This window comes from Stegodyphus dumicola, chromosome 1, assembly GCF_044657685.1.
Source record: "Stegodyphus dumicola isolate Sdum_Otavi_A_Nest chromosome 1, ASM4465768v1".
Taxonomy (NCBI): Eukaryota; Metazoa; Arthropoda; class Arachnida; order Araneae; family Eresidae; genus Stegodyphus; species Stegodyphus dumicola.
In genome coordinates, this window is record NC_140768.1 from 200,114,875 (window position 1) to 200,133,243 (window position 18,369).

Consider the following 18,369-nt stretch of genomic DNA (forward strand, 5'->3'; position numbering starts at 1 on the left):
AAAACAATAAAGCTATGCCATTCATGTCATAATTTTTTTCACAATTAATGGTAGAACAAGTCCAATGTTTAAAAATTTATATGTTAAAAAATCAATGAATTTCATTTCTTTATTTATTACTTAGATGGAATGCATTGTATTTCATTTCTTTTGTAAATGTGTGTTTTTATGGATGTAAAATTAATTTTAAAATTATATTTTAAACTAATTTTATCTGTGCTAACATATTATTAGAAATGCCTTTCAATGTCAATGACTGCAAATATTTCAGTTTTGGTCTTATATACTCTTTTCATGTAATTTAAAAGAGAATTTATTTGGATATAACTAATTGTGATACAGTTGATTGCTGAAGAAAATGGTGGTTTAGTGTGTAAATATTGTATAGCACGTTTTCTTAGTTTGGCAAAAACTTAATTTGAAAGGACAACAACTCCTCTTATAGTTCTCTAATAGTACTGCTTTGATAATTGAAAAGCAAGTTTTTTTCCCTTTCTTTTCTTTCTTTTCTTTTCTTTTTTTTTTTTAAATATGTAAGCTGTATGTTAATAGCAAATTTTTCTGTTTTCAAGTGGTATAATTCAGCACAGCCAATGTGCATTATGTGGCTAGACTGGAATTTTCTTAAAACACCTGGAAAAACTTTAAAAGTCAGTTGAAAGTTATTTCATTCTCCTGTTTGAGAGGCAATGTGCAAAGCAAAAAATGGAAATATTGTGTTAAAAACAAAGTCATGCTAAAACTTATATAGACATGCTTTCTCTGATTTCAGTAAATTTGTTTCTTTCTGAAATTTGCCAAAAATTGGTAAGCTCTCATAAATTGCTACACACTTGTGTGGAAGATTTATCAAAACTAGTCTACCCGTAAAACTGACTGTAACATTGAAAGACATTAATGTGAAAGTTTTCATTACATCAGTTTTATTCCTATAATGTTTGGAAGTTTATTTTGTCCATGAAAATTTTTTTTCCAGTGGTACTTCCTGTTGTCATGTCAGCTGTAAAAGTTTGTGGAGATCCCGGCAAAGTTGCAATGGGTGTTATGAGTCACCTTAGTTGTGTCATACAATGTTTTGGAGGTCACGGTGACAATTCTTTTTGCAAGAATAAATGAACAGAGCTACTGCTGTCCTGTTCATTATGTTTCGGGTCATCAGTGACCTCTACTGATGACATTTTTAACTAAAAAATTTTTTGCGGTTTAAAAAAAAAATCCAACTTTCTTGCATTCCGCACTTTTTTTATCATAATATCTTTCTTTTTTATGAATTCTTAAAGTTTTAACAAACTTTTGGCTCATCATGCATTTTGAAGGGGACGAGAGTTTGATGGTCCACACAATATTCGAATTTATGAAAGCGGTTTCCACATAAAAAATATGTAAATGAGGAATAGTGTTTTAATACATATTATAAATAAAAATTATGCTTGTATGTAATGATTTAGTGTTTTCTTTCTTGCTGATTTTTTTAAAAATATATTTCAGCCAAAACCTGTTTTAGAATCATTAGCAGAAAAATGTGAGCGATCACTAGAAGAAGTAATATTTTTATTCTTTAAATTTATATTTGACCTTTTATTGATTTTAGTTATTTTTGTATTGTATTCATATGTTTTACATTCATATGTTTGTATATTCATATGTTTTACAGGATCATTAAAATATTTATATATATTTTATAACATCATAATATTTTTGTTGAAATTTATTATGCAAATAATGTTTGTAGCCTAGTGTATAATATCAGATTATTTAAAAGGTTCTCTCATATATATGTGAATGGATTGAAGCTGAGGTAGCTTGTAAAAAAAGAAACTAAACAATAAAACAGTGGTCTCAAACTCAGATTGCATGTGGACCAAATGCTTTATTTGAAAGTAGCTGACGGGCTAGAATTTAATTAACTTTTTTTTTTTTACAAAAAAACATTTATTAACAAAAATAAATAAATTTTAAAATTTAGTTTAGTAAATATTTATCAAAACACATGAAAATTAATTGTAAAGGAAAAAATTCAAATTTATATTTATTTTCTATCTAAAATCTAAAGTTTGTTACCTTAAAGTTTGTAAAGACATTTTTTTGTTAGTTACCCTCTGTAATTCAAATATATTTACAGCTAAGTCTTGGACTGTCATTTCTTTCAAATAATTCTTAAGATGTTTATTTAAACATTAGATAACTTACTTTAATTTACACTAAAAGTAAACAAATTATGAAAGCATTTTCAGAGAAAATTTACCAAGGGACACAAAACTTGAGAATGAATAATAATAACTTAGTCTCTTTCTCTTATTTATTAAATTTTTCTTCTATCCATAAATAGAAATACATATGTTTGTATGTAAATAATTACAAATGTGTTTATTTCTCACAACTTGATGCTTGATGTTGTTTGGGCTCTGATTAACTTTGTCTCAGAATGACATTACTAGAAATTATCTCCATCACAAATTGTAGATGTTTATCGGCCAGTCTTATTAATTTTCAGCTGCGAAAAAAAGTTCTCCACTAAACACAAAGTAAAGAACAGTTCAAAACGTAATCCAGTTGTGCGCTGATGGCAGAAACAAGTGGTAGTAATAATGTGAAATAAAAAAAAATAAATAAAATGAATGCAATCCAGTTGTTCACTGATGGTAGCAACAAGTGGTAGTAATAATGTGAAATAAAATAAAAAATATGTTTGAAATTCATCATACAATTTGAATAAATCACATGCTAATACCGAAAAACAGAAGCACAGTAGCAAACTTCAAGAAATTGGGAGAAGGCACAAATAAATGTTCACATATCAGTGTATTCCTAAATAAAGTGATTATTTTTATTGCAAAAATTTTTAATTGAAGCATTTTTTTACAAGTATATATAAAAGTTAATAAAATCTCTGTCTTCAAATCTTTGAATAAGATTTATAATGCACTGTAAATAAATTAGCAACATGTATAGATTTTCTGCTTCTTCATTCATGTTCATTTTTAATGGAAATTAAAATAATGTTAACTTGGATTTCAAATAACTAAAATATTGAAATCTTCTCAACATTGTTATTTGGGGGGCGGGAATGCATAATTGAAATGTCTTTGTGGGCTGCATAAAATTGCTTCAAGAACCACCAATTTGAAACCACTGCATTTAAAAATATAAAAGTTTTTTTTTTTTTTTTTTTTTTAAAGTAAAAAACCAATTTTTTCTTGAACTTTGTTACAGTATCGCCCCTTCACTTAGTGTAAGTGCATAAGTGTTTCTCCAGTCATTAGAATTGTACTTCGATAAACTAGACTTGTAATCAGGCTTTTAAAATCACCTGTAATTTGGAACTGTCTCTGTTCTTTCACAAAGAGTAATGAGATTTAAATTAAGCTGCCATTTCGTTATTTCATTTGCATTTAATTAATTCCTGCAAATTTGTTTTGTTAGTGAGGTTATAGAACTTGTGTAAACTATGTATTGTATTTACTAATACTTAAATCATCAAAGAGTAGGTATTTTTGATTAAAAATTTAATTTTTATGCTAAAATTTAAATATATGGGTCTTATTAAGTGTTTAATAGTGGTCACAGTAACGGTTAGCTGCAGGGGTGAAGTTAGCATTTGTTGAGTGCTCTCTCTCTCTCTCTCTTTTTTTTTTAATAATTCGGACTCAATTTATAATTTGGATTCAGACACAGTTCAGCAAGAACTTGTGTTCTTAAAATAATGTCTTTTTAAATTCTAGTTGTAGGCAAACAGCCCTTAAGTGTTTTGCCATCAAAGAAACCAAATCAAAATCAAATCAAACTCTAGTTGTAAATGCTTGAAGCCATCAGTTCTACTTAATTCTTAAATCTTTACTATAAAACTTAATTCAATTCAAGAGTGAATTTTTTTAAAGTATTAATGCTCATGCATACTTACAATTTGCATTCCTCAACATTTTATAATGTAATAACTCCTATTTGGCATCACACATTAATTGGTATTTTCAACTCAGCATGTAGATTAACATTTCTTTAATTTTGATATTATACTTCAATATGTTAGAGTTTTGGCAGAGTATATAGATGTATGCTAATATTGCCTAAAACCTTCTGCAAGTTCAGAAGCTGCATTTTATTCCTTTAAAATCAGTAAAAGAGGGCATATAAGAGCAAATGTAGCATGAATTTTGATATTTTCTCATCATTGTTGTAGAAAGTCACATTGCATACTTAAATATTATATGTAGTTTATCTTCAATTTGATGTATCTCTCATCATATTTGTCAGCTTCAAAAATGTAATGAACCTCTTTATGGTGAGTATTTATACCTCTAAATGATTTTCATCTGCTATGGAAATGGTTTTATTTGAAAGGTAATGTTCAACATTGATGTTTATTAATATTCTAAGAAATACTTCACATTTTCTGAGGTGGTTCTGTGCAAAAGGTAGTTTCTGTATGTAATTATTTGAATTTAATGAAACATTTCAGATCACCTTGTAGATTAAAATTGTACCAATTGCAGTTGTATCCATTCTGAATCTAAAATTGAATATCTTTTGAAATTACATCAGTTATTTATAAAATAGCATAAATTGAAATTTTATCTGATCTTCCATGGTTCCAGACAATTTAAGTTTTCTGTTATTGGGGTTACCTTTGAGAACGTGATTATCAATCGTCTTCAATACAAGTGTTTATTTATATACTTATTTTTAAATTAGTCATGTACAGGAGGTGAACACCTTAAAAAATTTCACAGTACATGCATATTAGTTGAAATATGTGATGACAATGTTTGATGCCGACATACCAGTTAATGTCTCTTGCTGTTGCAAATCTACATAGCTATGTAGGCATCAATAGTAACTAAACTGCATAGCAGTTATAGACATAATTTGCCTCCTTCAGATTAATTATTTTATTTTGTTATTACAACTTATCTGCATTTCTGACTAATGTAGCCTAATGCAACTTTTTTTTTTTTTTTTTTTATGTATGTATTTCAGACTTGCCAACTTTCCCGATTTAGGCGGGAGACTCCCGATTTTTGACCGCTCTCCCGCCAACCCGATTTACAATATATTTCTCCCGACTTTTTCTTATTCTTAAAATTTCTCACGATTTTTATGGAACTTGGCTTAATACTTTGTTATATGAACAAAAAAAGTGATTTTGGACGTCCGAAGCAAATGAATTTTCTCTAGATTATATCTAAAACAAAACCTTGCGAATTCATAACGTCTGCTTTGTGAGTGAGAGCATATACGTATCCAGAAACGTCCTTCTCCAGTTCTCCAATGGGCATCGTGCTGCACTGCGTGTCATCTGGCATATATTAGCCAATGAGGACAAAAGAAGCTGTTATTTGGATGTTCTTTAGTTATTTCGGTCATTTTGTCCTGAGTTGTGTGAGTACATGTGCCTTCGAGAAATAGTTTTAGAAATTATCATCTTTTGTTATGGCTGCGAGAAAGGTGAAATACTTGTGTACGTTTCAAAAATCGTACACAGTTGACTTTCCTTCCATTATTTCCTCAAGGAAATGTAATAAATTTGCGGTATGTACCGCCTGTCGTTGTGATTTTTCGATTTCGCATGGTGGAAGGGCGGATGTTCTCAAACATGTGCGTACACAAAAACACAAGGGCAACATGAATTGTTTTGAAAAAATATGAAAAATTAAATTTTTCTTCGGAAACAAAGGACCAAAAAGTTATTAATGCAGAATGACTGTTCTGTGCCTTTTTACTGGAGCACAACCTGCCACTGAATGCATCGGATCACGCTGCAGCTTTATTTAGAAAAATGTTTCCCGATAGTCAAATCGCTAAGAAATACTTAAGTGCAAGAACCAAAAGAGGTGCAATTGTTGAAGAAATGGATTTGAAAAATAAATCTTCAGTTATTGATTGCATTAAAACAGCTCCGTTCTGCCTCTCTACGGATGGAAGCAATAATACCGATTCAAAACTGTATCCAATTGTTGTTTCGTTTTTTAATCCAGAGTCTTCAGAAATTGAGTGCAGTTTACTTTCTGTCCCCACTTTAGAAGGACATTTGACAGGCTTTAATATAGCACAGCTAATTATTAAAACTTTAAAAGAAAATGCAGTCCCTCTGGATAATTGCTTAGCACTTGGTGCTGATAATGCACTAGTATTGGTAGGCTTGAAAACTGGTGTTGCAGGCATCTTCAGAAAGGAAAATTCAGATTTGCAGATTATGAGGTGCACCTGTCACCTCTTAAATTTAGCAGCTGAAAAAGGAGTAGCTTCTTTACCAATAAATGTGAATGAACACATTGTTGATATTTATTATTATCTTGAAAGGAGTTCTAAGAAGGAGGAAAAATTGAAACAGGTCCAACAGCTGCACAACAGCAGTTTACAAATAGAAAACTAAAATCAGCTAGGATTGACACCCAGTGGAGTTTAATTGGAAAACTGAAAGATGCTGATGGAATTTTAAAATATAGTGAACTGTCTAGAATTATGTTGGCCATCTTGACAGTTCCCCATAGTAATGCAGACTGTGAGAGGATTTTCAGTGTTGTTGCAAAAACGAGGACTAAATTTAGATCTAATATTAGTGATGACACATTAGAAAACTTTTATTAGTGAAATCAGGCCTACGTGGCAATTGCTATGAACAAAATTATGAAGTTTCTTTCTTAAAGAAAGCAAAATCTGCCACTGTTTATACCATTTGTACAAAAACTGATTAAAATTTTTTTGTTTGTTTTGTTTTCTTAAATGATGCAAGTAATAAAAATGTTTTTTATGTGTAAGGTATTTTTGTGTTGCTTGCATTTAAGAATTAGTTACTATTTAAAGTTAATTCATTATTAAAAACTATATTTTTCTCATTTAAAAAGTCTTTTTAACATTGTGAAAAATCTCCCGATTTCTTAAAAAAATCTCCTGATTTTTGAGTGTCATAGGTTGGCAAGTATGGTATTTTCATGAATGACACATAGTTGTACTGTATAAGAATTAGCATATATCGGATTCTTCGGCAGTGTATCCTTTATAAGATTGGGCATAACAGATCAGGAGACATTTAAATGTGAAGGGGGTAGATGACCAAGAAATGAGAAATAGAGATTAAACATGTTGAGTTGAGCTATGATTATGTGTAGATGCATCAACTGATCAGATATTTGCTAGCAAATTGCCATCACAAGGATTTAATGGCAAGTTATTACCAGCAGGAACAGCATGTATTAGTTAACTATCTGCTTCATTGTATTTGTAATTTTTGTCAGCTTTGAATATTAGTTAATTTAATCATTAAAAGCTTATGAAAGAGAGTTTTATTTTTGTTTATATTATAAAGAGATTATCTTTTTTATATCATAAAGAGGATTGATGTCTCAGCGAGATTTTGTTTTCACATTTAGTTGAATGAACATTGTCTTGTTGTCCTTAATGAAGCTATTCAGAACGTCCTTAAGAATGCTGATAATCCTGATATAAAGGAAGTTAAAGGTATTGAAGAAAGGTTATCTTCATTAAATAAACAAATTGAAGATGCCAAGAAGTTAGAGAAAGACCAACGTGATCTTGCAAGTGTAAGTCATACACATACATAATATATTATATTTATTGTTTTTATTATTCAGTGACTGTAACTGCTGATCTTTTATATTTCATATATTTTCCTTAGCTGGAAAAAGTTTAATATTGTATTATGATGTCAGTATTTCTGTAATAAAATTTTTCTTATATCATAAAAGGTAACAGTTTTTGCTAATATGTTTTTACAATGAAAATGCTTTGTGTAATAATTTATGTAATATTTTATTTAGTGGTTTAATCAAACTCAGTGCATGATTGCCAGAGATCCCATGGTTTTGCCTGACCTCTGTGGGACATTTCAGAACCAGTTAGAATTAATGTTGCAAAATCACAAGTGCCTTAGGGATATCCTTGAAAGATGTACTAACGCTAAAAAGGAACTGTCTGGCAGCATAAATTACCGCATAAAGTGAGTAAATGAAAATGGTTTAAACTATGTACTTATTTTTTTTACTGACATGATTCAACATATAATCAACATTTTCTATGTTGTTTAGAGAAATGTAAATTTATAAAGGAAGTAAACAATAAGTGAATGAAAAAAATAGGGAATGAATTGACTTATTCTATTTCCCGTCGATAGCTATATATCATAATAAAATAACACCACACACATTACACAGTTTCAATACATTTAATTTCCATAGCGACTCTCTGGCGCTAGGTTTCACCTTAAAGCGTAACATATGAATCGCAACTTCCAATGTACCACAAAAATCAAGTTTTTCACAGAATACATTTCAGTGCCAATTCCGGCGGCGCATGCGCCTTAAGCCAAGATTCCACTCTGGCGCCAAGCATTTCTCAGCTAATACAAAACACTCCCGACGTTGAAATTAACAATTTCAAAACTATTATTTCAATAAATGTAAATATAAAGGCACTACAATAGATTACTTCACAATAACAAATCACAATATTGAAAAACATACATTCAAATTATTACAACAAATACCAGTTTATAATAGAAATAAACCATCATTCTACAGGAAGTATACATATATCTCGAACATTTCATTTCAGCAAATGCTGATTAGGCAATCTTACAGTTACTACTCTTATTTTGTTATCCCTACCATGAAAAACATCAGCTATTCTCCCCACTAACCATTTGGTTAAAGGCAAATTTTCATCTTTGATTAATACAAGAGTTCCCAACTGAACATCATCCTTTATAAATTTCCACTTGTGACGTTCTTGTAAATTATTAAGATAATCACGTTTCCATAATTTCCAAATTTTTTGTGTATACTTAGTGATTCTTTGCCATTTAGAAAGTCTGTTCTCATGTATGTTGGATAAACCTGTCTCAGCTAGAGTTGTGATAGGTCTACCAACCAAAAAGTGACCTGGGGTCAAAGTTTCAAAATTATTGTAACCAGCTGAAATTGGAGTAAGAGGACTTGAGTTCAATACTTTTTCAATTTCAGTTAAAACAGTTAAAAATTCTTCTAAAGTTAAACACTGATTACCAATAACTCTCTTCAAATGACTCTTAAATGATTTAACCCCGGCCTCCCAAATTCTGCCGAAATTTGGCGACTTTGGAGGAATAAATTTCCACTCTATACCTTCAGTGGTATAAAAACTCGCTAAATTATCATCTGGACACTCAACCAATTTTTTCAATTTTTTAAGTTCTACACTAGTACTTTTGGGGTTTACACACTTACCTCTTTTTAATTGATATATTTCTTCTCCAAACTTACTTTTTTTGGGTCTCTAATAAAATGTACACCTCAGCATCCTTTATCTCTTCTAAAGTAAGTACTCCATACCTCCTTACCTGAGGGTTCTTAAGATTATGGATAAACCTGAAAATGAAACTTACAATACGAATAAGTTTAGTGTAATTAGAAGACAAATTAAGAATATCATTAAAGAGGTTTGGTTCATTACATGCAATTAAAACTAAGTTAGAATCATTATGCAGTTCATTGTCTTTTTTAAGTTCATTTGGACACACTTCTTGAACTACCTCAAATGATAAGTCCTGATGAGGAATCTCTGAGCATGTTAGAAAGTCACAGCATGACCACCATTTGAAACAGTTCACAAGAAAGTCAATTTGAACACCACGCGTCATAACATCTGCTGGTTCTCTTTTGTTGAACAATAGAACCACTCTGTCGGCTGTGTTAACTTCCTAATCTTGTTAACTCTGTTGGCGATGAAAAATTTCCATTTAGTACTGGTACCTTTAACCCAGTAACCCAGCATAGCACTATTTTGGCATCAGTCCGATAAAATATTCTCGAGGATTTCTTTTGATAGAGCAAATTTTTCACTCCAGAATCTAAACACACTGCTAGTAATGCACCAAATAATTCAAGACGAGGTAACATAATTCTTTTCACAATGCAACACGACATTTTGATGCGACGAATCTCGCAGAAATTTCTTCTTCCTTACGCAGTTTTACATAGACAACAGTACCGTACGCCCTCTGACTAGCATCTGAAAAGCAATGGATCTTTATGGAATCGATTTCGGGATTCAAAATGAATCTTGGAACTGCAATTTTACTTAGATGATGACACTCACAGCACCACTTTGCCCACTCTTGACAGATATCTGTAGGTAGTTCATCCCATGCCAATTTTCAAACCCAAAGTTCTTGTAGCAAGAATTTAAGTCTAACAGTAAATGGAGTTATTAGCTCAAAAGGATCAAAAATCTTCCCGGCAGTTTTCAAGATGAACCGTTTCGTATTACGCTTATTCTTAAGAAATTCCGTCAAACTGTCTGTACCTATACCCAGACTGCCTTCATTAGTATCCCAAGATATTCCCAAGAACTTAAGTGTCTCGTTTCAGTAATTGATTTTATGTGGATGGATCTCGAACTCTTCTTTTTCCCATTTTCTCATCAGCTCAGGATCATTGGATACCCATTTACGCAAGTTCATATTTGCTGCACTCGTAATTTGTTTAGCTTTACGCAATAAGCTTCGAGCCTCATCTATACTGTCCTGTCCAGTAATAAAATCATCAACATAAACACAAGAATTCAATATTTCAAATACATCTGGCTGCTCATTTCGATATTTTCTAATGTGTTCTTTAATTGTTGTAGCCAACAAAAACGGACTTGACTTAATCTCAAAATTTATGCGCTTGAATCTATATGTCGCTAGTTTTAGATCATTTAATTGTGTGTTTTCCACAAACAGGAATCACACTACGTCTTGATCCTTTTCTGCCAAAGCAATCTGCAAAAATGCTTTTTCTACATCCGCTGAAATTGAAACTTTATTTAATTGGAAATTAATTAGCAGATGGAACATATTAGGATTTAAATTTGTCCCTGTCCATAGACAATCGTTCAATGATAGCTGCCCGAACTCATGTGAGCTGCCATCAAATACAATTCTAGTCTTCGTTGAAGCACTGGTTTCTCTAAATACCGGTTGGTGTGGTAGGTAAAATACTGGTTTACTGATAGATATATTTCCATCTGTCACTCTTTCAATGATACCTTGCTTTAGATAAATCATCTAATATTTCACTATATGTAGAAAACAGTGTTTTGTTATAATTCATTCGCTTTGCAAGAGTTTTTAATCTATTATCCGCTACTCGGTAATTATCAGCTAATTCCCTCCTGTCCCTTTTCCAAGGTAAAGTAACCTCGTAGCGACTAGCTTTAAAACAAACTGTCTTATTAAATATTTCCAATGCTTTGTCTTCCTCATGACAATAGGGATTATCTTTAATTCCTAATGATTCTAGTCGAAAAACATTTTCAATTCACTCTCTGAATTATCATTTATTAACCCACAATACGATAAATTATTTCTCTGTGAATCATTTATATTTCCACTAACTATATATCCAATCACACTATTTTGTAATATCAAGCCTGTGTTAGGAACATAGATTTTACCAGCTCATAACATATCATAAAAAACTTCCGCTCCGAGCAACAGGTTTACTTTCTCTGGTTTATAAAATTCTGGATCCGCTAAATTCACCTTCTCAGGAATCGCAAGGTTACTAACATCGATAAACTTTGCTGGAGTTAAACCTGCTATTTTTGGAATTACCAAAACCTGTAGTTTCCTTTTATACGTTTGTTCCCGATTACAGATGAGGGCAACTGATTTTCTTTTTATCGTAGTTGAAATACCTGATATACTGCAAACCAAAATATTTGTCTTTTCCCTTTTTATATTAAGTATATCTGCTAATTCAGTGGTACAAAAACAAGAAATACTTCCACTATCACATAACGCTTTCACCTTAATTAAAGTTCCATCGTTAGTCTCAATGAATATAAAGACACTAGATAAAATCACGTTTTTCCCACTGTTAGTACCCGTAGCGGCTGTAAAGGTTTCGTTTTGAGTTCCAGCTTGAAATGCAGGTGCGTGTACTTTTAACGCATTGCTGTTTTGATCACTCAACTCCTGATCTGAAGTGTCTGCTCTTTTCTACTGTTGTCAAAGGAATTATTTTAGTTTTGATAACACAAGAGAAAGCTATGTTTTTTTCTGACACTTCTTGCACAAGTAATTAGAACGGCAATTTCTCACACTGTGCAAAATAAAACAACAAAAACATAAATTCTGTTTTTTCTCAAATTCTACCCTTTCTTTTACACTTAATTTCTGAAATTTGGGACAATTAAAAAGCTTGTGATTGCTCAAATTACATAACCTACACGAATTTTGCATATGTTTTTCATTTGCATTAGAAACAACAGCGGTAACTCTATGTGTAACTTTTTTTGTGTTAGTCACACTATTTGAAGCGTTGAGAGTTCTTGCATGATCTTTAAGAAATTCTATAAGATCTGTTAAATTAGGCAAATTCTTTTTCTCTAATTTTCTTTCCCACCATATTTTGGTGTTAGGATCTAATTTTTGCCCTAAAATGTATGCAAATACATTGGAAGAAAAACCGTTAACACTCTGATTTAAAACTTCTAATGATCTCACGCATTCATTTGTAATGTCAATTAAGTTTTCCGGATCTATACATGTTAGCACATCCTCATTCCTGTGTGTTCTAACAATATTTTCCCCCCGCCGCGGGAAAAGCAAACATCAGTTTATCCCTTTAGGGAATTTTAGTTGGAACATCCTCCAGTCCGCGACGAAGGTATTTATCATAAATTCAAAACCTTTACAATAAAATAGTACATCTTATAACTTTACAAAACTTGTAATATACAACATAGCATGAATACTTTGTATATAAAGGACATTATCATCATACTAGCTACTACTATACATTTTATCTTACTAACTACAAGCTAAATGCAAATGGAAAAGAAAACAATTATCATCAAACAATAACTAACAAATTTCAGTTACTAAAGAAATACTAAATAGATACCTGAAAATTCTGAAAACAATCATTCATATCTCTTTCCAAGCTCCAAAGGATATAGCATTTGGATAGGCCTTTTTATTAAACCTGAAGAAGTTTTCACTGTGATACTTCTGACCTTGTTATCCCTGCCTGTGTGTAACTCTATCGCCTTTCCCAGCTTCCACAGTTGCCGAGGTAGTTTGTTATCCCTTATCAAAACTGCATCATTTATAATAAAATCAGTGGTTATATTAACAGGTTTGAAACAATTTGCACCTTTTAATTGGAGAAGATACTCTCTTTTCCATTGCCTCCAAAAACCATTTAAAATTTTCTCCTGATACAAATATCTTTTAATTAAAATTCTTTTGTTACTTGTAATATGTTCTTTAACATGACCAGCCTAGTGCGGTAAGGATGTTAAGCGTTTTCCAGTTAGGAAATGAGCAGGAGGGAGAGGGAATGGCTCTGATGGATCATTATAAATGTAAGTAAGTGGTCTAGAATTTAGAATAGATTCTATTTCTGTCAAAATGGTTTGTAATTCTTCAAAGGAAACTGAAGCCTTTCCTAGTACTTTTCTCAAAATACCTTTTGTCATCTTCACCATTCTCTCCCGATATCCACTCCACCAAGCTGCTCTTTCGACAATAAAATGCCATCTTATTGCTTTTGTACCAAAATAATTTTGTACAGATGGATCAACAATATTTGCATATAACTTTTTCAGTTCTACATCTGCACTTTTAAAAATTTTGGCATTGTCAGAGTTTATAGTTCGGCAAACACCTCTTCTTGATACAAAGCGACGAAATGCTAGAAGGGAATGTTCGGTGCTTAGTCTAGAAACAATTTTAAGATGAACTGCACGTGTGACTGCACAAGTAAACAAACAAATATAGACCTTGTCTCCATTTTTCGTAGACAAAGTCCAGCAAAATCAACACCTGTGATTTCAAAGGGATTCGCTTCATGAATTCTATACGCTGGTAATGGAGCAGTCACTTGAGTGCCCTTTTTAGCCTTAAATTTCCTGCAAACAAAACAGTTATTCAAGCACGATTTTACAGCTTGTTTGCTTCTCGAGTTTGAGTAAGTGTATCTGAAACACCAGCATGAAGTAAGTTCTAATGTTCTCTTTTGATTAGCAGTTCAGTAAATCTCGATTTTTTTCGGTATAATCCATGGATGCTTTTCTTGAAACGGAAAATCAGAATTTTGCAATCTACCACCAAGATATATGAGTTTTTCTTCTGTCAGGATTGGGTTTAGACCATATAATTTGGAATCGGAACTGTTTCCTTTCGTGTCAATTTAATAAGATCTTTTTCAAACTCACTTCACTGTATAAATTGAATCCAATAGCGTTCAGCGCTTGCGAGTTCTTTAGCTGTTAGCGCTTCTTTACACGTTTCAGAATTTCTCTTAACAGTTATTAATAAACTGTAGGACATATGCAGTGATTCGAAGAACCTTAGATAAGTCACTGTATCTGTGCAAATTTAACAACCTATCGGTACGTTCAATGTATGTTGGTAAAGCAATACAGTTCTTTTTTCTCTCCTTTTCTGCTTCAAATGTATTGTTTTGTATTAGCTGAGAAATGCTTGGCGCCAGAGCAGAATGTTGGCTAATGGTGCATGCGCCTCCGGAATTGACATTGAAATGTATTATGTAAAAGAGTGGATTTGTGTGGTACATTCGAAGCTGCGATTTATATGTTACGCTGTAAGATGGAACTTAGCGCCTGAGTGTCGCTATGGAAAATAAAGGTATTTAAACTGAGTAATGTGAGTGGAGTTATTTTAGTATGATATACAGCTATCAATGGGAAATAGAATAAGTCATTTCAAGTTTTGTAGTCCGTCGAGCCGGAGCAGCTAATAAAGTTTATAAGACTGCAAATTTACTTTCGATTTGTGAAATGAAGAATTATATAGGATACTTCAAGATTGAAGTTCTGCAGAAACAAAAGGGTAAGTACCCTCCTCCTTTTTGAAGCTCATTGTACCTTTTTGAAGCTCTTTATTTGTTTATTGACTTTTGCTAATTAAAATGTCACTAAAGGAGATATTAGCGTAAAAAAATACATTAAAAACACAGTTAACAAAGTTAAAGCAAAATATTGCGGATGAAAATGTCCAAGGAAGTGACTTGGAAGTACTAAAGAATAAATTTAAAGTGTTTGAGACAGAAATAAATTCTAATTTCGATTCTTTGTTCGGGTTATGTACGGAAGAAAGTATTGATGCTTATGTAAAAGAGAAAGAAGAGATTGACAATATTCTCTTAGATGTAGAAGGCGAATTAAATCATTTCCAAAGAAATTAAATCGGAGCTTTCGGTTTGCACGAATACTGAGAACAATGTTAAATTACCGAAAATTAATTTGCCAACATTTTCAGGTAACTTACATGAGTGGCTTTCATTTAAAGATATCTTTTTAGCCAGTGTTGATTCAAATCCTAATTTAATAGATGCAGTCAAATTACAGTACTTAAAAACTGCGCTAAGAGGAGATGCTTATCGTATTGTGCAGTCAATATCCATAGTTGACTCTAATTATAAATTAGTCTTTTCATTATTAGAAGAAAGGTTCACTAATCACCGTGAACAAGTGTATGCTCATCTGAGACGATTTATGAATATGCATCCTATGCAAAATGAGTCTGCGTCAGCAATATTAAACTTAATTGACATTACAAATGAATGCTTGAGATCATTAGAAGTTTTAAATCAGAGTGTTAATGGTTTTTCTTCCAATGTGTTTGCATACATTTTAGGGCAAAAATTAGACCCTAACACCAAAATATGGTGGGAAAGAAAATTAGAGAAAGAGAATTTGCCTAATTTAACAGATCTTATAGAATTTCTTAAAGATCATGCAAGAACTCTCAACGCTTCAAATAGTGTGACTAACACAAAAAAAGTTACAAATAGTGTTACCGCTGTCGTTTCTAATGCAAATGAAAAACGTGCAGAATTCATGTAGGTTATGTAATTTGAGCAATCACAAGCCTTTTAATTGTCCCAAATTTCAGAAATTAAATGTAAAAGGGTAAAATATGTGAAAAAAACAGAATTTATGTTTTTGTTGTTTTAATTTGCACAGTGTGAGAAATTGCCGTTCTAATTACTTGTGCAAGAAGTGTAAGAAAAAACACAGCTTTCTCTTGTGTTATCAAAACGAAAATAATTCCGTTGGCACCACAGTAGAAAGAGCAGACACTTTAGATCAGGAGTTGGGTGATCAAAACAGCAACGCGTTAAATGTACACGCACCTGCATTTCAAGCTAAAACTCAAAACAAAACCTTTACAGCCACTACGGGTACAAACAGTGGGAAAAACGTGATTTTATCTACTGCCTTTGTATTCATTGAGACTAATGATGGAACTTTAATTAAGGTGAAAGCGTTATGTGATAGTGGAAGTGTTTCTTGTTTTTGTACCACTGAATTAGCGGGTATACTTAATTTAAAAAGGGAAAAGTCAAATATTTCAGTTTGCAGTATATCAGGTATTTCAACTACGATAAAAAGAAAAGCAGTTGCCCTTATCTGATCTTACAAATCTTATAGATCTTACAAAATAGTGTGTTTGGATATATAGTTAGTGGAAATGTAAATGATTCACGGAGAAATAATTTATCGTATTGTGGGTTAATAAATGATAATTCAGAGAGTGAATTGAAAATGTTTTTCAAACTAGAATCATTAGGAATTAAAGAATGATCCTTATTGTCATGAGGAAGACAAAGCATTGGAAATATTTAATAAGAAAGTTTGTTTTAAAGCTGGTCGCTATGAGGTTACTTTACCTTGGAAAATGGACTAGAGGAATTAGCTGATAATTACCGTGTAGCGAAAAATAGATTAAAAACTCTTGCAAAGCGAATGAATTATAACAAAACACTGTTTTCTACATATAATGAAATATTAGATGATTATCTCAAGCAAGGTATCATTGAGAGAGTGTCAGATGGAAATATACCTATCGGTAAACCAGTGTTTTACCTACCGCACCAACCGCTATTTAGAGAAACTAGTGCTTCAACAAAGACTAGAATAGTGTTTGATGGCAGCTCACATGAGTTCGGGCAGCTATCACTTAACGATTGTCTATGGACAGGGACAAATTTAAATCCTAATATGTTCCATCTGCTAATCAATTTCCGATTAAATAAATTTGCAATTTCAGCGGATGTAGAAAAAGCATTTTTGCTGTTTGCTTTGACAGAAAAGGATCAAGATGCAGTGCGATTCCTGTTTGTGGAAAGCACACAATTAAATGATCTAAAACTAGCTACGTATAGATTCAAGCGCGTAAATTTTGGGATTAAGTCAAGTCCGTTTTTGTTGGCTGCAACAATTAAAGAACACATTTAGAAAATATCGAGATGAGCAGCCAGATGTATTTGAAATAGTGAATTCTTGTGTTTATGTTGATGATTTTATTAATGGACAGGACAGTATAGATGAGGCTCTAAGCTTATCGCGTAAAGCTAAACAAATTATGAGTGCAGCAAATATGAACTTGCGTAAATTTGTATCCAATGATCCTGAGCTGATGAGAAAATGGGAAGAAGAAAAGTTCGAGATGCATCCACATAAAATCATTGACTCAAACGAGACACTTAAGATCTTGGGAATGTTTTGGGATACTAATGAAGACAGACTGAGTATAGACACAGACCGTTTGATGGAATTCCTTAAGAATAAGCATAATACAAAACATGTATCAATATCAGCATTCGGTATTTCTTTACTGTTTAGAACATCACTTTCTATTAGCCACAAGGTGCCTTTCCACCATGTTTCATCATTAATTAAAGATTATGCACTTACTCCCCTAGTAAGTTTATCTGCAGGATTCAGCCTTCCGTTGCAAAAATTGCAATTCGGTGGATTTGTCTTTTCTTTGATTTCCAACACTCGATTGCGAACAAATTGCTTCCAATCATTTGCAACACCTCTAATCCAAATTAGACATACTGTGGAATCTGTCCACATGAAAATGTCACTTTCTTTCAGAGAAGAAAATGTGGATCGTATATAATCAGACAATCGTGCGGAAATCAAATTTCCTAGTAGTTCTAATCACGGCAAAGTCATTTTCTTCAGTGGAGCTAGACGACAATTTGAAATTATAAAACTTGTTGCACATTTGTCATGGTATTTAATCTTGAAATATGCGACCGAACCATATGCCTTTGGGCTTGCATCAGAGAATATATGTACTTCCAGCTGCTGAATCTCCAGCAAAATATGGTTGAGGTATGAGAAGCCTCTCAAGCTCGGATACTTCATTCCACCACATCTGGAACATAGATTCCAATTCTTCTGGAATATTTTCATCCCATTTTAAGCTCTTTTCCCAAAGATTTTGCACTATCAATTTAATTCTAACACTGAATGGTGTAATTAAACCTAGTGGATCAAACAGCATGCCACATGCACTTAGAAATGTACGTTTTGTTGGTGTCACATATTTAAATTTTGTAAATTGAT

General features: G+C 32.1%; 1 protein-coding gene across 2 annotated transcripts in view; it reads left to right on the forward strand.

The window, feature by feature from the left end:
- Atg17 (autophagy-related 17) overlaps positions 1-18,369 on the forward strand; it is a 160,588-nt gene that overhangs the window by 30,927 nt on the left and 111,292 nt on the right. For both annotated transcript variants that reach the window (XM_035372965.2, XM_035372966.2), the window contains exons 8-10: positions 1,489-1,542; positions 7,368-7,538; positions 7,776-7,954. In XM_035372965.2, coding sequence (XP_035228856.2) covers positions 1,489-1,542; positions 7,368-7,538; positions 7,776-7,954 — 404 coding nt within the window. The remainder of the gene's footprint in view (positions 1-1,488; positions 1,543-7,367; positions 7,539-7,775; positions 7,955-18,369) is intronic.